The 22,495-nt window shown below is 38.4% G+C and overlaps 1 protein-coding gene across 1 annotated transcript; it reads left to right on the top strand.

The window, feature by feature from the left end:
* Positions 1-226: 226 nt before the first annotated feature.
* On the top strand, positions 227-20,924 carry LOC150088601 (5-hydroxytryptamine receptor 4-like). The gene is made up of 2 exons (XM_090370257.1): positions 227-457; positions 19,905-20,924. The coding sequence occupies exons 1-2, from the start codon at positions 227-229 to the stop codon at positions 20,922-20,924; spliced, it is 1,251 nt and encodes a 416-aa protein (XP_090226383.1).
* The last annotated feature ends 1,571 nt before the right edge of the window (positions 20,925-22,495 follow it).

Here is a 22,495-nt window from a genome sequence, read left to right as displayed (position 1 = left end):
CTTAGTTTGTACTAGCTGTAGAGCCAACGACCATATACATACTGCCGCGCAAGTCGCTTAGTGAATGGGTCCGAAACTTACATCCCTGCTTTCAGTCTTCAGATGAACAATTAACTGAACAAACCAAAAATATCCTAGACATAAATCCATTGAACACATTGGCTTCTGTAGAATTAAAATGAAAGATTCTGTTCCTACGAAGACGAATCAACCTGATACCTAAAGCATGAACACTGCTGTCATTCCCAATCAAGACAAACCTTCACTAAAGAAAAAAAGCAATCACATTTTGATCGTTACAAGCAGCCTCAATCCAGAGAGCAGTCAGATTCATCCTCTTCTGGAAAAACCAAGCGAAATTGTAGAGACGCGAAGCAATGTGAATGGAATCCATGGCCCAATCAACCAGTTCGAAACTCCAGGCATCTGCCTAAACGGAACAAAATTAACACCACAAGTAAATCCATAAATTCGAAATCAAATTTTACAGATGATACAGAAACAGTAGTATGTTAAGCGAAACCTAATAGTGGACCACACACATAGTGTAAGAACATACATTAGATTCCAAAGTTCCATCCAATCTGATCGCATTACGGATCCCCTTAAAAGCAGTCATAACGTTGTACATGGGATCCTTTCACTCATCCAAATCTCGCCAAAGAATTCGTGCAATATGAATAACCTCAAAGGTCGCGCTGTACAGCTAAAGACCTCCTTTCTCCAATTGGGAGATTTATATCTATTTCAGAATTTTTATAGCTTTTCTGCTTCAATTTTCAATATTATTTAACCTTACTGATAAATCAACTGAAGTGCCATCTATGGAGAGTTAGTTGAACTACTATTAGAAATTGAATACAAAAATTCATAAAAAATTAACGCTTGAATATTTTTTATGAATTTTTTCTGATTAGTAAAAACAAAGAGACGAAACCATTTAAAAGGAGCACGTGGATCATAATTTGGGAGTCAAAATTAGATCTTCATTAACTACTTTAAAAATTATAATGCATTAGACTGTGGATGAAATTTAATTTTTACTCCCCAGTAAATAAATATGTAATTATTCCATAATAAATTACAATGGTATTCAGTCACAAATGAGATGATGAAAACTTAAATGTGGAATATATATATATTTAATTTCATTTGAAATCGTCAGCAAACATAAAGAATTGCAGAAAAATAAGAATTTATAAGTATTATATAAATTATAATTCATAATTTACTATTAACAATAAATAATTTAAATATGTTTGTATATAATGATAATTTAAATATGTTTATATATAATGATAATTTAAATATGTTTATATATAATGCTAATTTATAATACATTAATAAATAAAATTTTTAATATATTTACAAATTGGAAATGATTGCTTTTGAATTTGCCACGGATATTTCTAGGAATAATATACGATAAAAGATAGATATAAAATAAATATATAAAATGTATTGCATATAAATAACTTATATAAGTTTTAGTCTGCTAATTTTTAAATTGTGCGCGTGAATGTTTATTTTAAAATGGCTGATATTTTAGGTAGTTCAATATTTTGCTAATAGATGGCACTTCACTTACTTCCTTAGAATAACAGAAAATCTTACACTTGCCATTCAGAACGCTTATGCATCCAATACATTTTAGAAATCATGTGTTAGGAAGAGGATAGTTCTCACCATCTACCCACCCAGTAACAAATAGAATAATTAAACATAAACTGAAATTGAACAATTAAACATTACTAAGTTGGGATAAAAACAATAATGTTTAGGAGATCAACAATTTATATTAAAAAAATAAGTATAATTTGTGTCAGAAATACGTATAAAATCAACTGTATTCACTCAATATGTAAGCAAATCAACGAAATGCAGTGGATGGGTCGATGCATTTAGAAAATTCCAAGGGAGAGTGATCATAGAATGCCATATTAGTAATCAATCTATCGGATCCATTTCATTAAAACTACAGTATCCTATAACCATGGCAACTAACATAATTATGAAACTTAAACGACAATAACAATGATGTCTGCATATATATATAAATAGTTCTTGAGGTCCTTGAGGTTGTCACAGACATTCTCTCAGATAAGCCAGACAAGCTGTACTTGCTACCTGTGAGTCTAAAACGCTGATGGAACTGATATTCGGGTAACACTCAAGTCAAATGGACCCAATATGGCTGTCACAGACAGTATCTGGACGGTCTGTGACAACCAAATCCTCTGCTTGCACCTTCACGATGGTGGGACTGTTAATAATCCTTGGTATAACCTCCATGCACAAGTACATGGTGGGTGACCATCCAGGTGTGAACCAACGTAAGCAGGGGTTGAGGTGTGGCGCCCACACCACGTGGAGGAACGCCGCCCCCTCTATGTTACCAGGCAGTACTAGGTGGTAGATGACTCTCATCAACCGGTGCAATACCACCACTTTGCTTATTGCAGGCTTGAAGTGGTGGAACCCATGTTTAGTCTCTAGAGCTAAGTTCCGGTCAACCCTTCCCCATCTCTTCCATCCTGCAGTATGATTGATGACTTTTGAGGTTATGATGAACATCGTGGCGAGATCCAATATTCCTTACATTTCGAGGGTACAGCTCTAAAACGGTGTTCGCAGGCCGGCCACTAGTTAGTACACCGGACCGAACCTATTGGTAACTCTCTAGGAGGCTTCCGGATCAGCTAGTGTATATTCTTGCTACCTTTACTCTGCCAGATAGTGACTGGAGGGAGTCCGAGTAGTGTGTATGCGGGGAGCATTGTCGAGGCCACGTTATGTCAAGGATCTGGGGATATTCTTACCACATATACGCCATATCCAAAAATTTCATTACTTCATACAGCATGTCCCACCCACTTTTTCTTACTATTGAATACACCATGAATTGTCAAACTAATAGAGCAAGCTTATCTGCGAAAAGATCTAATCCTCCCAAGCACTTTCTAATTCATTTCACAAATATACGTGGTCTCAATTCTAATCTCAACGATGTCCATTTCCACTTGCAGTCTACCAAACCCCATGCACTTTTTCTGACAGAATCTCAGTTATCAGTTGATTCAACTACTGCTCATCTCAAATGCCCAAATTATTCGCTGTATGATTCCTTTCGCCTCAAAGGTGGTACTTGTGCATATGTCCGTTCTGATATTCCCAGTCAGAGACTTGGCAATTTGGAATCTCCTCTCTTTGATCTTCTCGGGCTTAAAATCTCTCTACCTCATTGTGTCAAATTCATCTGTTGTCTCTACCGTTCTCCCAACTCCACTAATAACTTGGAGCTCTTTGACTTCCTCTCTTTGCAACTTGACTTTCTCCAGTCCAACTTTCCTAGCAGTGAGGTAATTTTCCTTGGTGATTTTAATGTTCACAACTTCAGCTGGCTTCCGTTTTCTAGTCACACCGACCCAGCTGGTCGAGATGCTGAGGCTTTTGCAATTACTAATGATCTTGCACAGATTGTTCATTTACCTACAAGAATACCGGACAGTCCTAATCATACAGCCAATACTCTTGATCTTTTTCTCACAACCCTTCTAAGTACACGGTCGAAGTGAAAGGTCCTTTAGGCACTTCAGATCACAACTTGGTGATTGTCTCTTCTCCAATGGAACCTTTATCTCATGGCTATTCCCAACCTCGTGTTGTTTGACATTACAAGAATGCAAAATGGGATGACCTGCGAGATTTCTTTTCTTCTTTTCCTTGGTCGGATTACCGTTTCAAAACTTCTGATGTCAACGTTTGCTCAGATCGTGTCAGTGAAATTATTCTTGCAGGAATGGAATCCTTTATAACACACTCCACTTTAAAATCTCGTCCATTATCTAAACCTTGGTTTTCCAATAAATGTGCTAAGGCTGTTCAAGAGAAGAATGTTTCATATCGTAATTGGCTTGTTTCTAATTCTTCAGTTTCATTTTCTGCCTACATCAAAGCTCGCAACAATTGTAAAGTAGTTATTAATCAGTCCAAACTAGAGTTTGAACAGGCTAAGAGTAGAAAACTTGCTTCTTGCCCTAATGGTAGCCGAGCATTCTGTTCTATTGCCAAAGCTATTGGCCGAAACTTTTGCCCATCTCTGCTCCCACCTCTGTCCAAACTAGATGGTTCTGTTGCCACTTCAGCCAAGGATAAAGCTGACCTGCTATCATCCCATTTTTCTTCCAACTCATGCATTAACGATCTTGATAAAACACCTCCCACCATTCCCAACACGCTCCATTCAATGCCTCCTGTAGTCTTCCGTCAAAAGGATGTCAGAAGGATTTTGACGAATCTTGATGCTAAGAAAGCTCCAGGTCCCGATGGTATTTCTCCACTTGTTGTCAAAACCTGTGCTCCTGAACTTACTCCTGTTCTTTGCCACCTTTTTTCCACTTTCTTATTCTAAAGGTGTTTTTCCTTCTGCTTGGAAATTTTCTCATATCCAGCCAGTTCCTAAAAAGGGTGACAAATCCCTCCCATCCAATTATCGTCCCATTGACTTCTACTTCTACTTCTACTCTTTCCAAAGTAATGGAGAAATCAATTGACCGCCAAATTTTAAACTATCTAGAAAACTTCCGTCTGATCAACGATCGCAGTATGGATTCCGTTAGTGTCGATCGATCCACTGGTGATATTTTGGCTTATGTTACCCATTTATGGACTAATTCAATGGAAGGGTTCGGTGAAACACAAGTAGTTGCTCTTTACATCTCAAAGGCTTTCGATCGTGTTTGGCATAAAGGTCTTCTAAACAAGCTTCCATCTTATGGTTTGCCAACTGTTTTTAGTAATTGGTTATCCAGTTTTCTCTCTGATCGCTCACTGAGGGTGATGGTAGATGGCTCTCTGTCTTCTAACTTCTCCACTAATGCCGGTGTCACCCAAGGTTCAGTTCTTTCCCCCACTCTTTTCCTCTTGTACATTAATGACCTTCTTCCATTGACTGGAAATCCTATCCATAGTTTTTCTGATGATAGCACATTGCATTCCACTTTCCATTTTGAGAAACCTTGTTCTGCTCAATCAGCTTCAACTTCTCGAAAATCTCCGGCAATTCCTTAAATGCCGATCTCCAGGGGATTCTCCAGTGGGGCAAAGACAACTTAGTTGATTTCAACCCTTCTAAAACTCAGTCTTGTCTTATATCTCGCAAAAAGGATTCTTCTGCTCCTATGCTTATCTTTAGTGACACTCCGATTTCTAGGCAAAATGATATATCTCTTTTGGGGATTACCCTGACTTCTAATCTCTCTTGGCACAAGCACATTACAAATATTGCTTCCTCCGCATCTAAAAAACTTGGTTTTCTCTTTCGCTCTCGGCGTTACTTTTCTCCCAATCAGCTGCTCACTCTGTATAAATCGCAAATCCGCCCTGCCATGGAATATTGTTCCCACATCTGGGGTGGTGCCCCCAAAACCTCTCTCAGGCTTCTTGATTCCATTCAGAAGAGGGCAGTTAGGTTAATTAATGATTCATCTCTAACAGAGTCTCTCCACTCGCTGTCTCATAGACGTACTGTTTCTGCTGCATGCCTCTTCTACAGATACTTCCATGGGCACTGTTCTTCTGAATTGTCTTCTATAATTCCCGCTCTCTCTTTCAAAACAGTCCGAACACGTGCTGCCACCAGCCAACATCCATTTACTGTCCAACTTCAAACCCACAGAACCAACTTTTCATCTTACTCGTTTATTCATTCAACTGCCGTTTTCTGGATCAACCTTCCTTCATACGTATTTCCTGAAAATTACAATCTACAGAAGTTCAAGTCCAATGTCAACAAATATCTTCTTTCGTCTTCTCAACCTCCAACCCAAGCACGGTACTAAGTACTATAGGTTTTAATTCCTCTCGTGTTTGGGCTTTACATAAAAAAAAATAATATATATATACGACTGCGCCGTAACTCGATATTTTTGTGGAGTTCAAACACCCCATTCGATTTAGTTGAAGACGCGTCCGAATTCACATTGCGTTTGCCGAACATGAGGAGATGGGCCTGATGATGAATTCTTGTCTTGTAGGCTTCAACTACACACATCTATTTCAACCTGCCTGGGAGCTGGTTGAAAGAGTCAGGCGTGTTTATGAGAACGGATGGTAAACCTCTGATTCTTAGAGATCAGTGAAGGGTAGATGGCTGATTGAAGAAATACTACAATGCAGGGTAACTCAATCCTTTGGGTGGCAAGCCTCACTCGGGTGAGCTTGTTGGTCTTTATGAGTAAAATTGAAATGGTTAATGCGCTTCCCACGGAGCAGTCCGGCTAATGGACAGTTCGATATTTTACCGCCAGGAAGCATTTAGTTGAATCTTGTGGTCAGAAGCCCATATCAACATAATTAGTGCTGAGTGAAGGGTAGTAGATTCCTATAAGTTCCGATTGCCTCTTCACAATGACCTTACGATTTCTATCTTCGCACATGTAAGGAGAGGTCAGAAGTCAACTGGTTATCCCAAACTAACCCTAAGCCGAGATGTTGCTATTGGTCATTTTTTGGATATTGTCTCTCTGTAATGAATCTGCGACGTTGTTCTTGAACCTTTACTTTGTGGACGTGATTGGTACTGCTTCTTCTGTGTTTAGACAAATCCGATGGTTTCGAGAAATTGTTTTTAGAACCGAGATCGGCCGGGTAGCGTCCCTGGAGACCTAATAGATTGAACTAGAAAAGAACACCTTGATGTTCGTCTAATTCAACACGCTAGGTCTCTATAAGATATGCTGCCACGTCTCTAGATAAGCATAAAGAAGTATACATCAACAGGTATACAAAAACCAACGGGTAGACAAACATCAACTGGTAAATAAAAATCAGCAGGTAGACAAATATAAACAGGTAGACAAAAATCAACAGGCTGACAAAGAGCAACACGTACATTTTTTTTAAATTTATTAAACCAGGTGGTCCCAGTCAACTTTTCTGGCATCCCCGCCCACCTATTTACAATTCTGTACAGTTTTTAGACATATCTGCGTACGCAAGCAAAACGCACTCTATACTCACATGTGCATGGAATATTCACAGAATCTGTCCATCGAGTTGCTGTTCACATGACATTCCAATGCACCACAAGGAGATGCAACAAGAACACTGATATAGTGTTATTTCATCCCTTTGTGTATTTCGATCACGAGAGAAGACAGATGTGATGTCCAAGGAGGATTGAGAAGATGTAAGGCCACTGCACCACAAGGAGACACATGGGTAAGAGTGATCATGCATTACTAATAACTGATCGCGTTATTAATTTTGGTATTGCAGTGAAGAAAGGAGGAAGTTTTACTTATATTCCTTAGGAAACTTAAGAAGAACAAAAGACGAGACGAAGGGATGATTGAATTTTACAAGGGATAACCTGCTTTGTGTCCTTTATAATTTTACGATTGTTTAAAACCAATTGAAATTTCTCATCTTTCCGATTGGCCACTCCAAATAGATTAAAGCAAACCGCTAGATATTCTGACAGAACAGAGAACAGATTATTTTCATGGACAGATTTGAATCCGTTGTTGAGGCAGGTAAAGGTAAAGGTAAAGTGCAGCCATTATCAACCCACTGCAGGATGGAAGCCTCCTCAACAATTCATGCTGAGGGAAATGGACCATAATCTGCCACGCTGGTCCAGTGCGGGTTGGCAGATCGACCGTATTCAGCAGTCAGAGGCTTGAACCCCGGTCTACTCAAAGAGCGTGTGCACTTAATGTGTGGCACTGGTTTTATCTTTGTCATTTTCGTTTGACTAAGATAAGCCAGATTACGCTTACTTATATTGGCTGAATATAAGCTACAATTTAAGAATTGAAAAGAGATTTAACTATAATAATGAGGAATAGACTTCCACCAAATAAAACATGGGTTGTTTCTCGTGTTGCGAAGATTGAGGGCTTTCTTTCGTCGTACGTGTATTTTTTCTGAAACCTTTTCAGTCTTACAGAATGGAGGTTGTGAAATTCTGAGCAGATTTGTAAGGAGTATGTTTCGAGTTTATGTTTAAATATGAGGATGAATGAATAGTAAACGAGAATTATTTTTTTAATCAACAAATGGAGTCATAATTTTGAAAATAATCACCACGGCATACGAACTTATCGCAATTTATCCCATCCATCGATTTTGAAATGAATTGAGAATAAAGTGTAGGATATTCCAGAACATTTGTCAAAGGACACATCAGTGGTGTCTTTTTAATGTCATTATGTGGGAATTCAACTCTCAACCTTATTAGTGGTTGAGAGTTGAATTCCCACTATGATTATTTTCTTGTTAAATTCTCATTAGTAGTTGTGCCGAAATCAAAATACTATTTGAATTTTATCTGGAATATTTAAAAATGTGTTAATATGTGGTTTGGTCTTGTTCGATTTGAAATGGATATAACCGGAACAGCTGATAAACCGAAGACAGCCAAGTTGATCTAATTACACATGAATAGACCACACGAAAAGTTCGTACAAGGCTTTTCGCTCTTCGTTTCTTCCTCTTATTTGCTACAAATTATTAATCCTTTATATTCTCAATTTTTGATCACAGAAGAATTCCTAATCAGGAAAATATCCGGGTGATGTCAAAGAACATGAAGAGGTGACTCTTTTAATACAACAAGGAGTTGGTTTTGGTACCGGAATGAGATATTTCGAAAAACCAATACCAGGACAAGTGAAATAATAACATGCCAAGGAATTAGTGCTAGAAGTTGTCATTTTGCGAAGTTCCAGAAAGCTCCACATCATTGCTTTTCTGTAGATTTGTTTTGAAAATAAACCAGTTTTTTGAAACAGAGAAAACAGTTTTTTATTTGAATAATAATATGTAATAAGGAAGCTTGACATCCGTTATCGCAATTAGCACATAGTAAATCTATAAGAATATTCTACAAATATCAAATAAACAGTACCAATGTTCAGCGTAATCAGTGAAGTAAAAGATTTAGCATAATTTCTATACTCATTGGCTGTTTTCTGGTCCTTGAGTTAGCGGCTGCATTTTGGTCAATGCTCCGTGCATATGGTCTGTGAACTGCGTGTGTTCTGTAGTTGATCTTCTCTCTGCTGGACGAAAACCAGAGTTTCCGGGAGGAAAAACCATGAGACCCTCGCTTGAGACCGATTAACTCAGCAATGTTGTAACAAAGGTCCATACGAATTCCTCACGTCATCAACGGGACTCGAACTCAGGTCTGTTCCACCCGGTGTGTAGAGGACAGCGATTCTACCAATTTTACAACCCACGAGGGCGTTAATGCACGTCTTATGTGTCCAAAGTAATGATTTTCTTGGCTTTAGGCTTCTCAGCATGTATTTTCAATCAGCTAAATGGTTAAAACTGCAACTGAAGTTACATTAAAATGGATAGCAAGGTTTAAAGAACGGGTGCTGATTCATCTGATTCAGCAGATGTGGTTATTGAGAGTATATTCATTTTAAACTCATATCTTCTCGACCATTACATGTTTCTACTGAAAACGAATTAGCATTCTTACATGCGACAACTCATTTACTATAAAAATCACTTTACATCAACAAAATATGACACAATTCAAATATGATTTTCTTCAGCATGGTTTTTGGAGTTTTCATTGCACTAAAAATAAGATTTTTATCTTAATCCAAATTATTTGTTGAATGTTTTATTTCTAGAGAAATACATTATTGGCCAAAATATAATGGAATAAAATGTTCCAAAAACAAAAGAGGAAAGCAAAAAGAATTCACTGGATAAAGACTTAAAGATATAACGAACTTCCACCAAATCTAATTTACTTAAGCAAAGGTAGAACATTCGCTAACGGATCCATGTTACAAGTTAAACGAACAACAAGGTAAAAAGATCTTATGAATCCAATTTCCCGACACCTTCCGATCACGTATAACGACGAATTGAGGCTACCCGAAATACCGCCCACTATTGATTTGGGGATTAAGTGAAGACTGTGGAAACCTTGCAGACGCAGGACAGAAGTCAGACTTACAGGAGCCACTGAGGGCCGCACTCAGATACCTTGTACAATTGATGTAATTTTTAACTAGGTAGGCGTGTCAACCTCTCCCTGTGGCGAGGAAACTGAAACATAACGGGGAATAGTCTAGAAGTATCTATATCGAAGGGTGGAGCTTAACTATTTCTCAAAGTCTGACCATCTGCGATAATGGAGAATTAATCTTTCAGTTGTTTTAGTTTCACTTCCAAAATACGCACATATATGAAGAAGCAGTGAAAATATAAGAAAGTATAATAGAAAAAAATATATGACCCTTATCAAATGCATACCCTTACACTCATATATTTGAATCTTATCAAGAATACAACTTCTGACTGCAATTCTATGCTAACCACAATTGTTCAAAATGGCAAATATGTCAAACAACTGATCTGTAATTTGCATTCTCTTATCAAACTCAAAATTGAACTTCTGATGAAATAATTTATCTGTTAAGATGTTATGACCTGCTTAAGAAGTCAGATAGAAGAACTTGCACGCCTCCCTGTGGACTGCAGAAAACATTTAGTGGACTGAGTTGCCCGTTGTTTGATTGCATTAATTTCAAAATTAACACTGTATTCACTGAGAAATGTGTAGCCTATACACTGCACTGCCCCATCGAATCCTGTCAATGACGCGGGGAAGTTTTATGAACTCCCTAATTTGAACTCCCTTATCAGGAGTTCAAATTCAGTAATTTTGTTCTTAATATTGTTCAAATATTCCTAATGTTCTTCTGGGGTTTACTGCTTTATTAAATTCCCTGAAGTTATTTAAGCTCCCTAGTATTAAGACGTCAGGTTTTATTAAGGTTTTATGGTAAAATCAAGAACTTATGAGATGCACAGGCGTTACTTTGAATCATATCATAAAATAAACATGTGACAACGCTACTCCTGTTTCCCACAACTATCAAATTTCCCTGACCACGTGAGGCCTCCTGAATAACACTGGCAAAAACTTTTACAACACTTTATTTAAATATCTGCTATTTCTAAAAAATAGATTCCGTTAAGGCCCTGACTACTAAATCCGGTCGATCTGCCAAACCGCACTGGACCAGCGTGGCAGATTATCCATTTCCCTCAACATGAATCGTTGAAGAGGCTTCCATCCTGCTGTGGATTGATAATTTGATAATGGCTGCAGTTTACCTTTTTACCTACAAAAGCTGGCAACGCCAATAAAAATTCCCCCATCTCCCATAAAGCCTTGTAAATTCCATCAAGTTTTAAAGCAATCCATTAATATTAGCGTATGGTCTCTTTTTTAACGCATGAACAGATTTCGAGACAAATACACATTCTGACTTAACTTGCAGCATTTTTTCAACATGATCCTATATTTATCCAACAAATCATTAATCGCTAACATCATCAATTGTAGCTGATGCTTGGCATACCTCGTTTGTAGTTCATATATTTTTATTATTGACATTGATGGTGGATGGTGATTATAACACAGTGGTTATAATCCCCATCCTCCAGTGCCGTAGGAAAGTGGTTCAGTTCGAATCCCGTCAATAACAAGAGGATCTTTATGGGCCTTTTCAACGTGGCTGGGTTAGTCGGATCCAGGCCTGGGTTAAATGATTTTATCTCCCGGAAAGTAGGGGTTTTCGTCCAGTAAAAAGCAAAAGACTGGAGAAGACATGTAATTACAACCAACGGAAGAAGACACACAATATATTGACGCCTCACAGTTATAAAAGCAACCAAAACTCATACTCTTAGTTGCTCTGGCTCTTAAAATATACCTAATCTAATATACCTAACTACAAAAATCGCCCTTTTTACTGAAGATCGAATCTCTCAATAAAACTAAAACCTCTTAAACCTCGGGGGCATTCTCTTGAATATTCTCTTCTCGAATCTGAATAGTGGGTAGGGAGGCTTCATCTAGTTGATCACTAGATACTTGAGTCCCTGATGAGTACCCAGTATTATTTGTCTCGAGGCCATCTATTGGTTTCTTCAATAGCTCAGATTCATGTAGTAATACAGCAGGTTTTAATCATCACCTAGATTTATTGAGTACACCCATATTGGAATACGTGCCACAGGAAATATAGGTGATGACCTGGTGAATAATATGGGAACCGGCTCGGTATCAATTGCCTCCCTGAAATAATTTCGACATCTTCCCGTAGGAAATATATCCAAAAACTCAAATATGTGCTTAAAAAGTTCTCATCACCCTCAGTTTTCAAATATCGTATGTTAATGACCAAAAACCGAGACTGTAGTTGTTTTGATCGTATTTTCCATCTATTTTATCTCTTTTTTTTTTCTAGAACATTCGGAAGATATCTAGAGCATTTGGGAGCTTTCTACAACATCCGAGAATGTTCTGGAACTTTCTAGAATTATTACGCCTTATTACTCCATGGATGGTGCTTTGGTTTATTGTAAAAGTGTCCAGGAATTAATGAAAGATTTACATCTGGAGCACTTCCCTGAGCAGTGGAGGCTGTCCACTGATTTATCCAAGATCAGTTTGAAAGCAGTTTTACTCCATAATGGAAATAAGTATCCATCTATACCATTGGCCCATGCAGTTCAGATGAAGGAAACGTACGAAAACCTACAGGTTCTTTTGCCAAAAATATTCTCTCAAGAATACAAATGGAATATCTGTGCCGACCTAAAAGTAGTAGCTTTGCTGACTAGGTTGCAAGGTGGATACACTAAATACTGTTGCTTTTTATGCGAGTGGGACAGTCGAGCAAAGGATTGCAACTGCATGGTAAAAAATGGCCAGATCGTTCAGAAACTTCACCAGACCAGAAAAACGTAGCACATCCTCCTTTGATGGAGAAGGATTTCCTGTTTGAGGATTTCCTCAAATCAGTGAGGCCATGATAAAAAGAGGACATTTAGTGGGTCCTGAAATCGAACTGCTATTCCAAGGTGAGGAATTCATTAAAAAATTAAAGGCTACAGAAATAAGAGCCTGGAAGTCATTCGAAAACACCTGCTGGAACTTTTTAAGAAATCGCAAAATTACAGTAAAATTGTGGATGAGTCAATTTTAGATACCAAGGAAAATGGAGTCCAAATATGTTGGCAGACTACTGTTGGAATGTCGTACGGAAAACACCAATGGACGATAATAAAAAGGCAAAAACTTGCTACATTGTGTTGAAAAGGCAAAAATGAAAGACAAAAATCTTTCTGCATTGCTTGGAAAAGGCTCGAGTCCTGTATCGACGGATAAGAAACGTTTGTGGGCTTTTCTCAAACTGTTGTCAAGTTGATTAATCTCTGTAGAACGGTTGTATGTCCATTGGAATAACAATATGATTCCTCCAATTGTAAATGGAACATTCCAAGTTGAAACGTATATGTATGCCGATAACCTCATCTCTTCTCAGTCACAGACCATGAAAGTCTATTGAAAGGCAATTCAAATTTTCAATAGTCAAAACAGAAGCATGGGTTATATAGAATTGTTATCGTATAGCAGAACATGAATCTACAGCCATCTAGTACTGTTAGAAACGTAAATTACACCAGATCTTGGAATATAATCAAAAATAAAAAAAAAAACAGTCTAATTCTACCTACGAAAAAGTTTTGTCTATTGGACCAAACTTCTAAACTTCTCCGAAGAAACTAAACATTCTATGAGAAGTGTCTATTATGTCTTGGAAGTCGTCAGATCTCAGTTACACTTCTACAGAGCTTTTATTCAGTCCATGCTTAGAATACGGATCTTATTTAATTGTCCGAGCATTTAGACCATTCCTGATTCACAGTTTATACAGGGTGTTTCAGTTAAACGTTTCAGAACTTCTAAGAGGGGTAGGGTACATCCTGACAACTCGAAATCATATAGCAATGTGGGGTCGGAAATGCTTTCCTGAAGCGGTGTTGTACACAGAAGCACCATAAAGAAAAGAGACCGTAAGTGAGAAATCGTTTTAATAATACATGAAAAGAAGCAAAAGGTACATGGATTAAAGTAAGTGTTCGAAGTTTCTTCCACGGGCTACAATGCACGCCTCACATCTCCGACGCACGGACATCCGAACATTCTGGAATACTCCAGGCGAATTTCGAATTTCTTCGGCAGCTACTGCGATTCTTGCAGCCAGCTCCTCAGCATTGTCAACAGGGGTGTCATAAACTAGCGATTTCATATGACCCCAGAAATAAAAATCAAGACATGATAGGTCGGGTGACCGAGCAGGCCAACGCACGGGACCACCACGTCCGATCCACTGTTGACCAAATGTGACATCCAGGTAGTTACGAACATCTCCGCTATAATGGGCAGGGGCTCCATCGTGTTGGAACCACATTGTCTGTTGCGTCGATGCAGAAATCTGTTCATCTCTCAAAAGTTGTGGCAATACTTGCTGCAGAAAGATCAAGTAGATAGGTCCGGTTAGACGACACGGTAACAGGTAAGGTCCGATGAGGTGATCTCCCATAATACCGGCCCATACATTCACCGAAAATCGAATCTGTGCTGCACGACGTCGTATTGCATGCGGGTTCTCGACCGCCCAGATATGGTCGTTATGCGTGTTGAAAATTCTTTCCCTTGTGAAGGATGCCTCATCGGAAAACAACACTTCAGCAGAAAAAGGGGATTTGTAGCACATTTTCCAAGGTACCACTGTGCGAAAGCAATACGAGGTGCATATTCCTCCGGTTGCTGCGTCTGGACACGCTGCCTGGAGTATTCCAGAATGTTCGGATGTCCATGCGTCGGAGATGTGAGGCGTGCATTGTAGCCCGTGGAAGAAACTTCGAACACTTACTTTAATCCATGTACCTTTTGCTTCTTTTCATGTATTATTAAAACGATTTCTCACTTACGGTCTCTTTTCTTTATGGTGCTTCTGTGTACAACACCGCTTCAGGAAAGCATTTCCAACCCCACATTGCTATATGATTTCGAGTTGTCAGGATGTACCCTACCCCTCTTAGAAGTTCTGAAACGTTTAACTGAAACACCCTGTATATTGAAGCAAAAGAATCCCTAATTTACCACAGGACCAAAACACTTCTTACCCAAATTGGGCATGCCTATTTGATAATCAGTGGGCTTAGTATGTGGCTGTAAACCGAAGGAAACTGACTTGAAGAACTTCATGACGTGTGCATATTTTGAATCATAACATTCAACATATCTTTCAAGATACTACTATCGTAGAGGCAAAATGGAAAATGCTTTTTGACAAACTACAATGTTCATCAGTTACAGAAGGAGCGCGATGTGGAAAAATTCGTAGAAACCGTACATTTACGCCGATGGCTCAATAACAGATAAACTTTTGGGACTGTTGCAATTTCTTCTCTTTCGGTCGCAAATTTCCCCATCAGAAGGTAGTAAGAAGATGACCGCAATCATCTCCGCATTTAGCACAGTGATTACAATCGCTGTCCTCCCCAAAGAGGGTGGAAAAAGTCCGGGGTTCGAATCCCATCAATGACCCGATGAACTTTTATGGTGTGTTTTCACTATATGGCTGAGTTAACGGGCTCAAGTGGACAGTAAGGTTTTTTATTTATACTACTGCAATAAAACAGTCACATTTTGCTAGATACGAGGCAATTTCGGTATTTCAGAAAATGGGCTTGCTGAACAAGCAGCTAAACAATCTGAACTTTTACTTTTCCATCATTTTCAAGTTCCCTACACCGAAAACCTAAAACTCTTGAAATCAGCAAGATAAAGTCATCCCTTTTAATCCGTCATTCCCATGTAACATACGTTTTTCACTGATGGAAGAAATTCTTCCTCAATGCACCTTTTTTAAAACTCAACTAACAGTTAAATTCATGCTCATTCATGCCAGCAGTCGTGTATTCGAAAAACAACTGGAAGTTTCGTTCTTGCACAAACCACTAACTCTATCGCATACTAATCTAAAATTCTATGGCATACTAAAATATCAAGTATAGGAACAATTTGGCCCATAGACCCTCGAGCCAGTAAACCCATTAAAATAAAAGCAGCCTTAGCTGCTTCAGCGCAAAAAAATAAAATAAGTTAAGCTTATCCAAAAACATTGCGCTCATGGATTATCTGACTGTTCAGTAAGGTCTACTTGTCCTTTTTTCTTTAAATATACAAAAGGGCAGATGAGTTAAGAAACTTGGCCCGAATTCTGGCTCTTATTGTACATGTGATCTGATTAGTTTTAAAATCCATTTCACCACTAATAAGAAATGGGTAGTAGGCTGAGGACACGAGATGGAACGAAGAGAAAATTAGTTCCAGAAATCGATCTCACCTAAAAAGACATTATCTTGGAAAAAAACATCTGCATGCATTAATGTCACGTGACATATTACGTCTTCTGCGTAATCACCTCATTCCAGAATGATGGACAGCGATTCGCCAAGATGGGGTGAGGTTCCCTCCTTGATTTTCTCCATCACATTCACCAAATTTCTTTTATCGGGAAGCTTCCTTGGATCATAGTGCGAAGGAAGACATTTATCTGTGCATGCACAAGGGAGAAATTTGGGTCTCTTCTAACTAGACGGTGGCCTTTTTCTTTTGCGATTGATCCTTTCAAGGAAAGAATTTCTAAAACGAGGAAATGTTCGTTAACGAGACGGACCAAAGAATACTCTTCACTCAGGTAAACCTTCTTCTCCTTACTAAACCTCATTACATTCTGTAGAAACTGTCCTCATACATTACCGACAACCCTAACAAAGAACACCTTTGCTTCTTGGTACGAACTTCGACCTTCAGGAAGAGATTTTGCATTTCGTTAATCTTCGCTGCAAGCACACTCTATGGAGAGTAGAAGGTCTGTATTCAATTCCCTTTGGGATGGCAGAAACTCTTAATGGATTTTTTCGTACTGTGTTCAAGCTAGTTATTCTCAGGGAAAGGTTGCGTGATGTTTCCTACATGAAATTCGGATTTTTCATCTCCTCTCCTTTTTGGGCAGTAACCTTCTTGGCAAATAGCCACGAAGATTACTGGCCAAAAGAAACTTCACTGAATATAATTGATTCAAGACGGCAGTATCCCACATCGCCACTCCTTCACAGATGGCTCAAATTCTGAACATAAATCAGTGCTATTTTGCTACCCACAATATAAGACTACCATCCTTCCAATCTCTTTACTGAAGAGATCTTCGAAACACAGCTTGTTGCCAGCGACTGTCTCAAGAGTATTTACAACCAAGGTGTGAGCTAAATGAGAGGATTTTTAAGAGATGAAAGAATGAATTGAACGTACACCGTTATGCATCAATATGCTACAAATCCTGCTCACATGCAAATGCTATAACTCAATGTACACAGACGAAACTAATTTAGAGATAGAGATACCAAAGAGTTGAAAAGTTTTTAACTAAATGTGGTACGGATGTAGGCTAGGCTACAGCGCAAGTTACTGTGCTGTTAATGAAATTGTTCCTAATGGCAAGAAGGGCACGTTTCAAGAAGTACAGGTCTGTAATACTGGTTAAGTTCCGATGGATGGTTGAGAAAAATCGAAAATTATATTCCCTGAGTACCTCATACACCTTCTGTGGGATTGTACACTTCAGCAGTTAGCCCATAAGGAAATATTCTCGCTCTGAAGAAAGCCAGTCACCAGTTGCACTTTATGATAGAATATTTGTCTACAGTGTGGAAATGGGAACCTCCTACACTCCTACGATGGTGGCACAGGTTTCAAAAATTTCGTTATTTCACAGTCACAGTTTCTTTCTTGAAGATGCATTGAAAACTATCAATACCTAGGCCGTTATTTGCCTTGGCTCAATATCTAAATCGACCTACTGCCCAACTGTCCAACTAATGTTTAGATCCCACTAGAGATGGTGCGAACAGAACTGTGTCTTCTCTTTTTTCATCAAAGCCAAATATCAAAATCTGGAAACAAACTTTTGTTACTGCTGTTGTTATTGTTTGAATTTGTTCCAAAGCAACTAAGGCTACGAGACATCAGTGATTGTGTCTATAAATCGAATATCTAAAGTAGGGTTTTCTGTTTGTTGAATGAAAATACGAGCGCCCAGCAGTTACAAAAAATATCACCGTGCAACACTCTCGAGACGGAATAACTCGATGTGGGAAATAAAATCTAGAAAAGTTCCTCCATTCTAGAAGGAACTCGAACCAAAGCCTTCCACACAAGGTGAATCGTTATCCTTTTACATCCTGAAGAAGATCAAGGCTATGTTTCGATCCAAAGTTTTAACGGGAGTCTCTGACCTGGGATCTTTGGACTTATACTCACGAGGTACTCTCATGCTACATAGTAATCCAGTATTCCTTTAGATTGTATATTCCACTAATTCCCTTCCCACTCCCAGGAGGACTATAGTTAGTATTCTTGATGAAATTTCCATTTAAAATATCCTGTTTTACAATTAAACAATGGTCCAGTTTTCTCAATGGAGGGCTCCGTCCTTTTCTAGACGCAAAAAAGCAAGACCAACGTATAGATAATGCTTATCGTATTTTGACTCACAAGGTATTGTAAATGTCCTTACGACATTGACGCTTGCATCATGACAACGTCCTTGCACATACCTTTCCCTTCAAGAATTTCTTGCGAAGCATCCCATGTCTGTGGTCCACCGTCCACCATAATCACTGTTAATAACTTGCAAACAGTCATTTAAGGCGACATTGGAATCTCTAGAACTTTATTTTAGCTTTTTATTCCCCAAGTTTAAAGCCCCCTCGAAAGGTCATAGATTTTCAACAACCAACTGAGGAAATAATTTAAAAATATCACTGAGTCATTTAGTCGGAAACGCCTTTAAGGATTCTCAGAACAAGTGTTGATACTCCAGACACGCGAGAACTTTCCACTCTCTGTAATCGTCAATGGGAATGCAAAGCAGCAACTTCACGAATAAATAAACGTCGATCCCTCCTGGTCAAACCATGATCAGGAGCAATCGAATCATTGGTATTTTGAAGTTGAAGGGCGACCAGAGCGAGGATCATCTTCAATGGACAAGCGACCCTCTTTAAACTTTGTGAACCATTGAAAATTCTTCGAAAGATATATAGCATCTTCTCCGAAAGCTTTTTTTAAAACATTCCTTGAGGTTCTCTTCCACTTTCCCCTAATTTTAAACAACTCTGATGAAAATTTGCTGCTCAGTCAAATCAACCATTTTAAAATACGATGAAAGGCATAAAATGGCTCTATTCAACGCGCTCTAATTTGGACCGACTGAAAATAAACCGGTGATTCATGCTTACTATGTCTAGAGTAGTCAATGCACATGTTGCGCAGAATTAATTTTCACAAATATACCACAAAGTCCATTTCACTTTAGCCATGGAACATCTGGGGAGAAAAATAAGGGCCATTTTGGGTTAGCAAGGTAATCTGTTTCTCTTTTCAGTCTAGGCCTCGTTTCTCCAACGTCTGGTCTTTTTACCTATTGAACAATTTCCATTATTGTACAGAGCATGTTGGAAAATTTTGCGTTCCCCTAAAACTAAAGAGCTCGAGGCGATTCTGCTACTATTTATCCATTTATCATGTTTTTCTCATTATAGTAGGAAGGCCACATAGGATCATACGAGTCCACAAGATAGAGATAATCCACTAACAGCACAGTAGTAGGTAGTGAAGCTGGCTATAACCCATGTAATGGTTATTTCCTATTTAATTGGGAATTGATATGCAGCTCTTCTTCAAATATTTGAAACCTGATATTGAAAATGAGACAGCCTGTTTGTTTATGGACACAGAAACCGAGAAGGATGGTAATAATCTTGGAAAAAGTCCACTTTTCTCGAAATGTTAACTTTTAGGGACCCATTACCACTTGGGGATGCCCAACACATATCAGATGGGTCCATGATGAAGACTGCTCTACTCAGATTTGTTTTATTTCTTTTAAGTTCAATCTTTAATCTCATTTATAGAAGGTGTTACATTTGATATTTTTTTCTAGGTATCTCTGGAATCATTGATATCCAAGAATGTGACTGAAGGTCTCTTCAATGAAGATCTCAATAAATCTCGAAATATTGTAGAAATGATCTTCGCCTTTCTTGCGTTCGCCGCAATTGGAATCATCGCAGTTATTGGAAATTTCGCCGTCATCGCCGCTTCCTACTGGGACGAATGTTTGCGCTCGCAAGTCGGCAACCTTCTCATAGTGAGTCTGGCTGTCACCGACTTCGTTACTGGCCTTATAGTGATGCTTCCTTCGGCCGTTGCTGTGATCTTTGACCGCTGGGTGTTGGGAAGTTTCATGTGCACCGTACAATGCGCCGTGAACTATTGTTTGGCCACGGTGTCAAACGTCACACTGGCCATGATCAGTTTCGACCGCAGCATTGCCGTCATCCACTCCCTCCACTATCCTCAACTGATGACCATCCCTCGAATGTGCATGCTGATTGGTTACAGCTGGCTGCAGGGTTTTGGTGTCGCGTGTGTTCCTCTGGTTTCACAGACTGTGGCTTTCGACTATTGGGAAGCGACTTGTTCCATGGCATGGGACGGCACTGCCCTTCCCAGCATTTTCATTTCGGTTTGTTTTGTTATTTGTTTCATCATACCAGCTTCGTGTATTGTAATTTGTAACGCCCGAATTGTTTGCTCGGCGTTTAGGATCCAGAAAAACTCTGTCAGACCTGCTGTGGGAATTCAAACACAAGCAACAGTCGGTGGAACTGCAAAGAAGGATCAAGCCGACAGTACCAGCAAAACCGTAAAAAGCATGTATGTGGTTACAATCGTGTATTTCACTGTATTTGCGCCATTTGCATTCAACAAGGTTGTAAAGGCTACGATGGGTGACCAAGCAGCTCCGTATTGGTCCAGTCTGTTGGCCACTGTTTGCCAGTTCATCGCTTCTGGAACCAACCCTTTCATTTACGGTATTCTGAGGAAGGACTACAGAGACGCTTTTAAAAGACTACCAAGGATTATGTCCGAGAAAATCAGAGAGCTATTCTGTGGCTAGAAGTTTTGTTATATTCAAATTTTTTTTGTATTAGTTGAATTGAAATTGTGTTGTATCAATTGTATTAAAATTGTATTATTAAATATATTAATATATTGTAAATTGTACTTGAGTAACTATACATTGTTAGGTTTCTTTGGACCTTTCTGGAGACGTCTAAATTCAAGACATCAGACCTGTCTGGAGAAGTCTGAGTTCAGTACCATCGTAAACTGATGGAATTTCTAGAAGCTTCTTCAATTGGACTGACAGTCACTGTCGTGCGCATGCGCTGAGTAGCATCGGTTCATTTTAAAGCTTTTGAAATATTTATGCTCTCCATTGCATTATTCATTGATTGGTAAAAAAAAATGGACCAATTTTCTTTAATAAAGGCGATAAGACCTTAAAAGTCTCAGCATCTTTCATGAGAGATTACGTACACAGACGAAATTTATTACAATTATTTAAAAAAAGAGGGATTCTATTTCTTGTTCAGTTAAATAAAAGCGAAAACAATTATAATCGTTTCTAATATCAACCTTCCTGCAGAATTTGTATTTCTCTTTGAGCAATAAATGTCAAACGCAAACAATGAGTGATTCTACACTTTTTAAATCACGTGATTAAAAATGTCTAGAATTACAAGGCACTCGAATGACAAGCGAAGTAGTAATTGGAGACTATTGCACTCCCATTCGTATTAAAATCATTTAAATTCGGACAGAAAGGAAATGAAAGGAGTAAAACTTTTAGTTCTATTGTTCCTTGGAATTCTGCTGTTCATAGTTCTATTTTTAGCAAATTTCTCTGATAGGAAACGTAAGTAATATTTTGATGACGTTTATAACGCGCTTTAATGTACCAAGAAGTCATTAAAGCGAGTTTCATTTTGTGAGTGTTCAAATTAGGATTTCTCTTCGTTCATTTAACAGTGAATGAATCAGCGATGGTGGTAACAAAAATGTCCTCGAAGGACAGTAATTTAAGAGCGCCCATTATTTCTCACTAAAACATATAATAAATAAAATATTTTTTATTAATCCGCATATAAAGATGTATCATTAGGTTATTTCTTAATACGCAGTCGCAGAATGATAACGGGTGAACATTTTTAAAATCTAACGTATTTCCAATAATAAAGACATATTTTACAGCAAAATGGCTGACTAATACACGAACTCGTTATATACATAAACTTTTCTTTTTCAATTTTTACCGTCTCTTATTTTATTTGAATAAATTATTAGTAAACCTATATACACTTCTAGCCACTGAAATTGCCCCATAAGCAGTTAATCATATAATGTCTTTAGCTTAAATTCGAAGTAGAACTGGGATCTACATAAGCTACCAATAATGATCAGAAATGTATTGCTGTTGTAGCGGATTTCTCTATATACAATGACTCCTACCACTGACTTGGCATTACGCACTTGAAGCAGGGTGGATAATAGTTCTACCCAATCTTCAGATGTGAATGCTCCCATCTCAGAATAGATTCGTCACCGAAGACTACAAGTGTCATTTCTCATGCGAATTATATATTTTATGAAAACTATGCCGAACAGGCAATCAATGGATTATTCCAT

This window comes from Mastigoproctus giganteus, chromosome 3 (genome assembly GCF_048544385.1).
Source record: "Mastigoproctus giganteus isolate SK-2022 chromosome 3, ASM4854438v1, whole genome shotgun sequence".
Taxonomy (NCBI): Eukaryota; Metazoa; Arthropoda; class Arachnida; order Uropygi; family Thelyphonidae; genus Mastigoproctus; species Mastigoproctus giganteus.
This window is presented reverse-complemented; position numbering and strand designations above follow the sequence as displayed.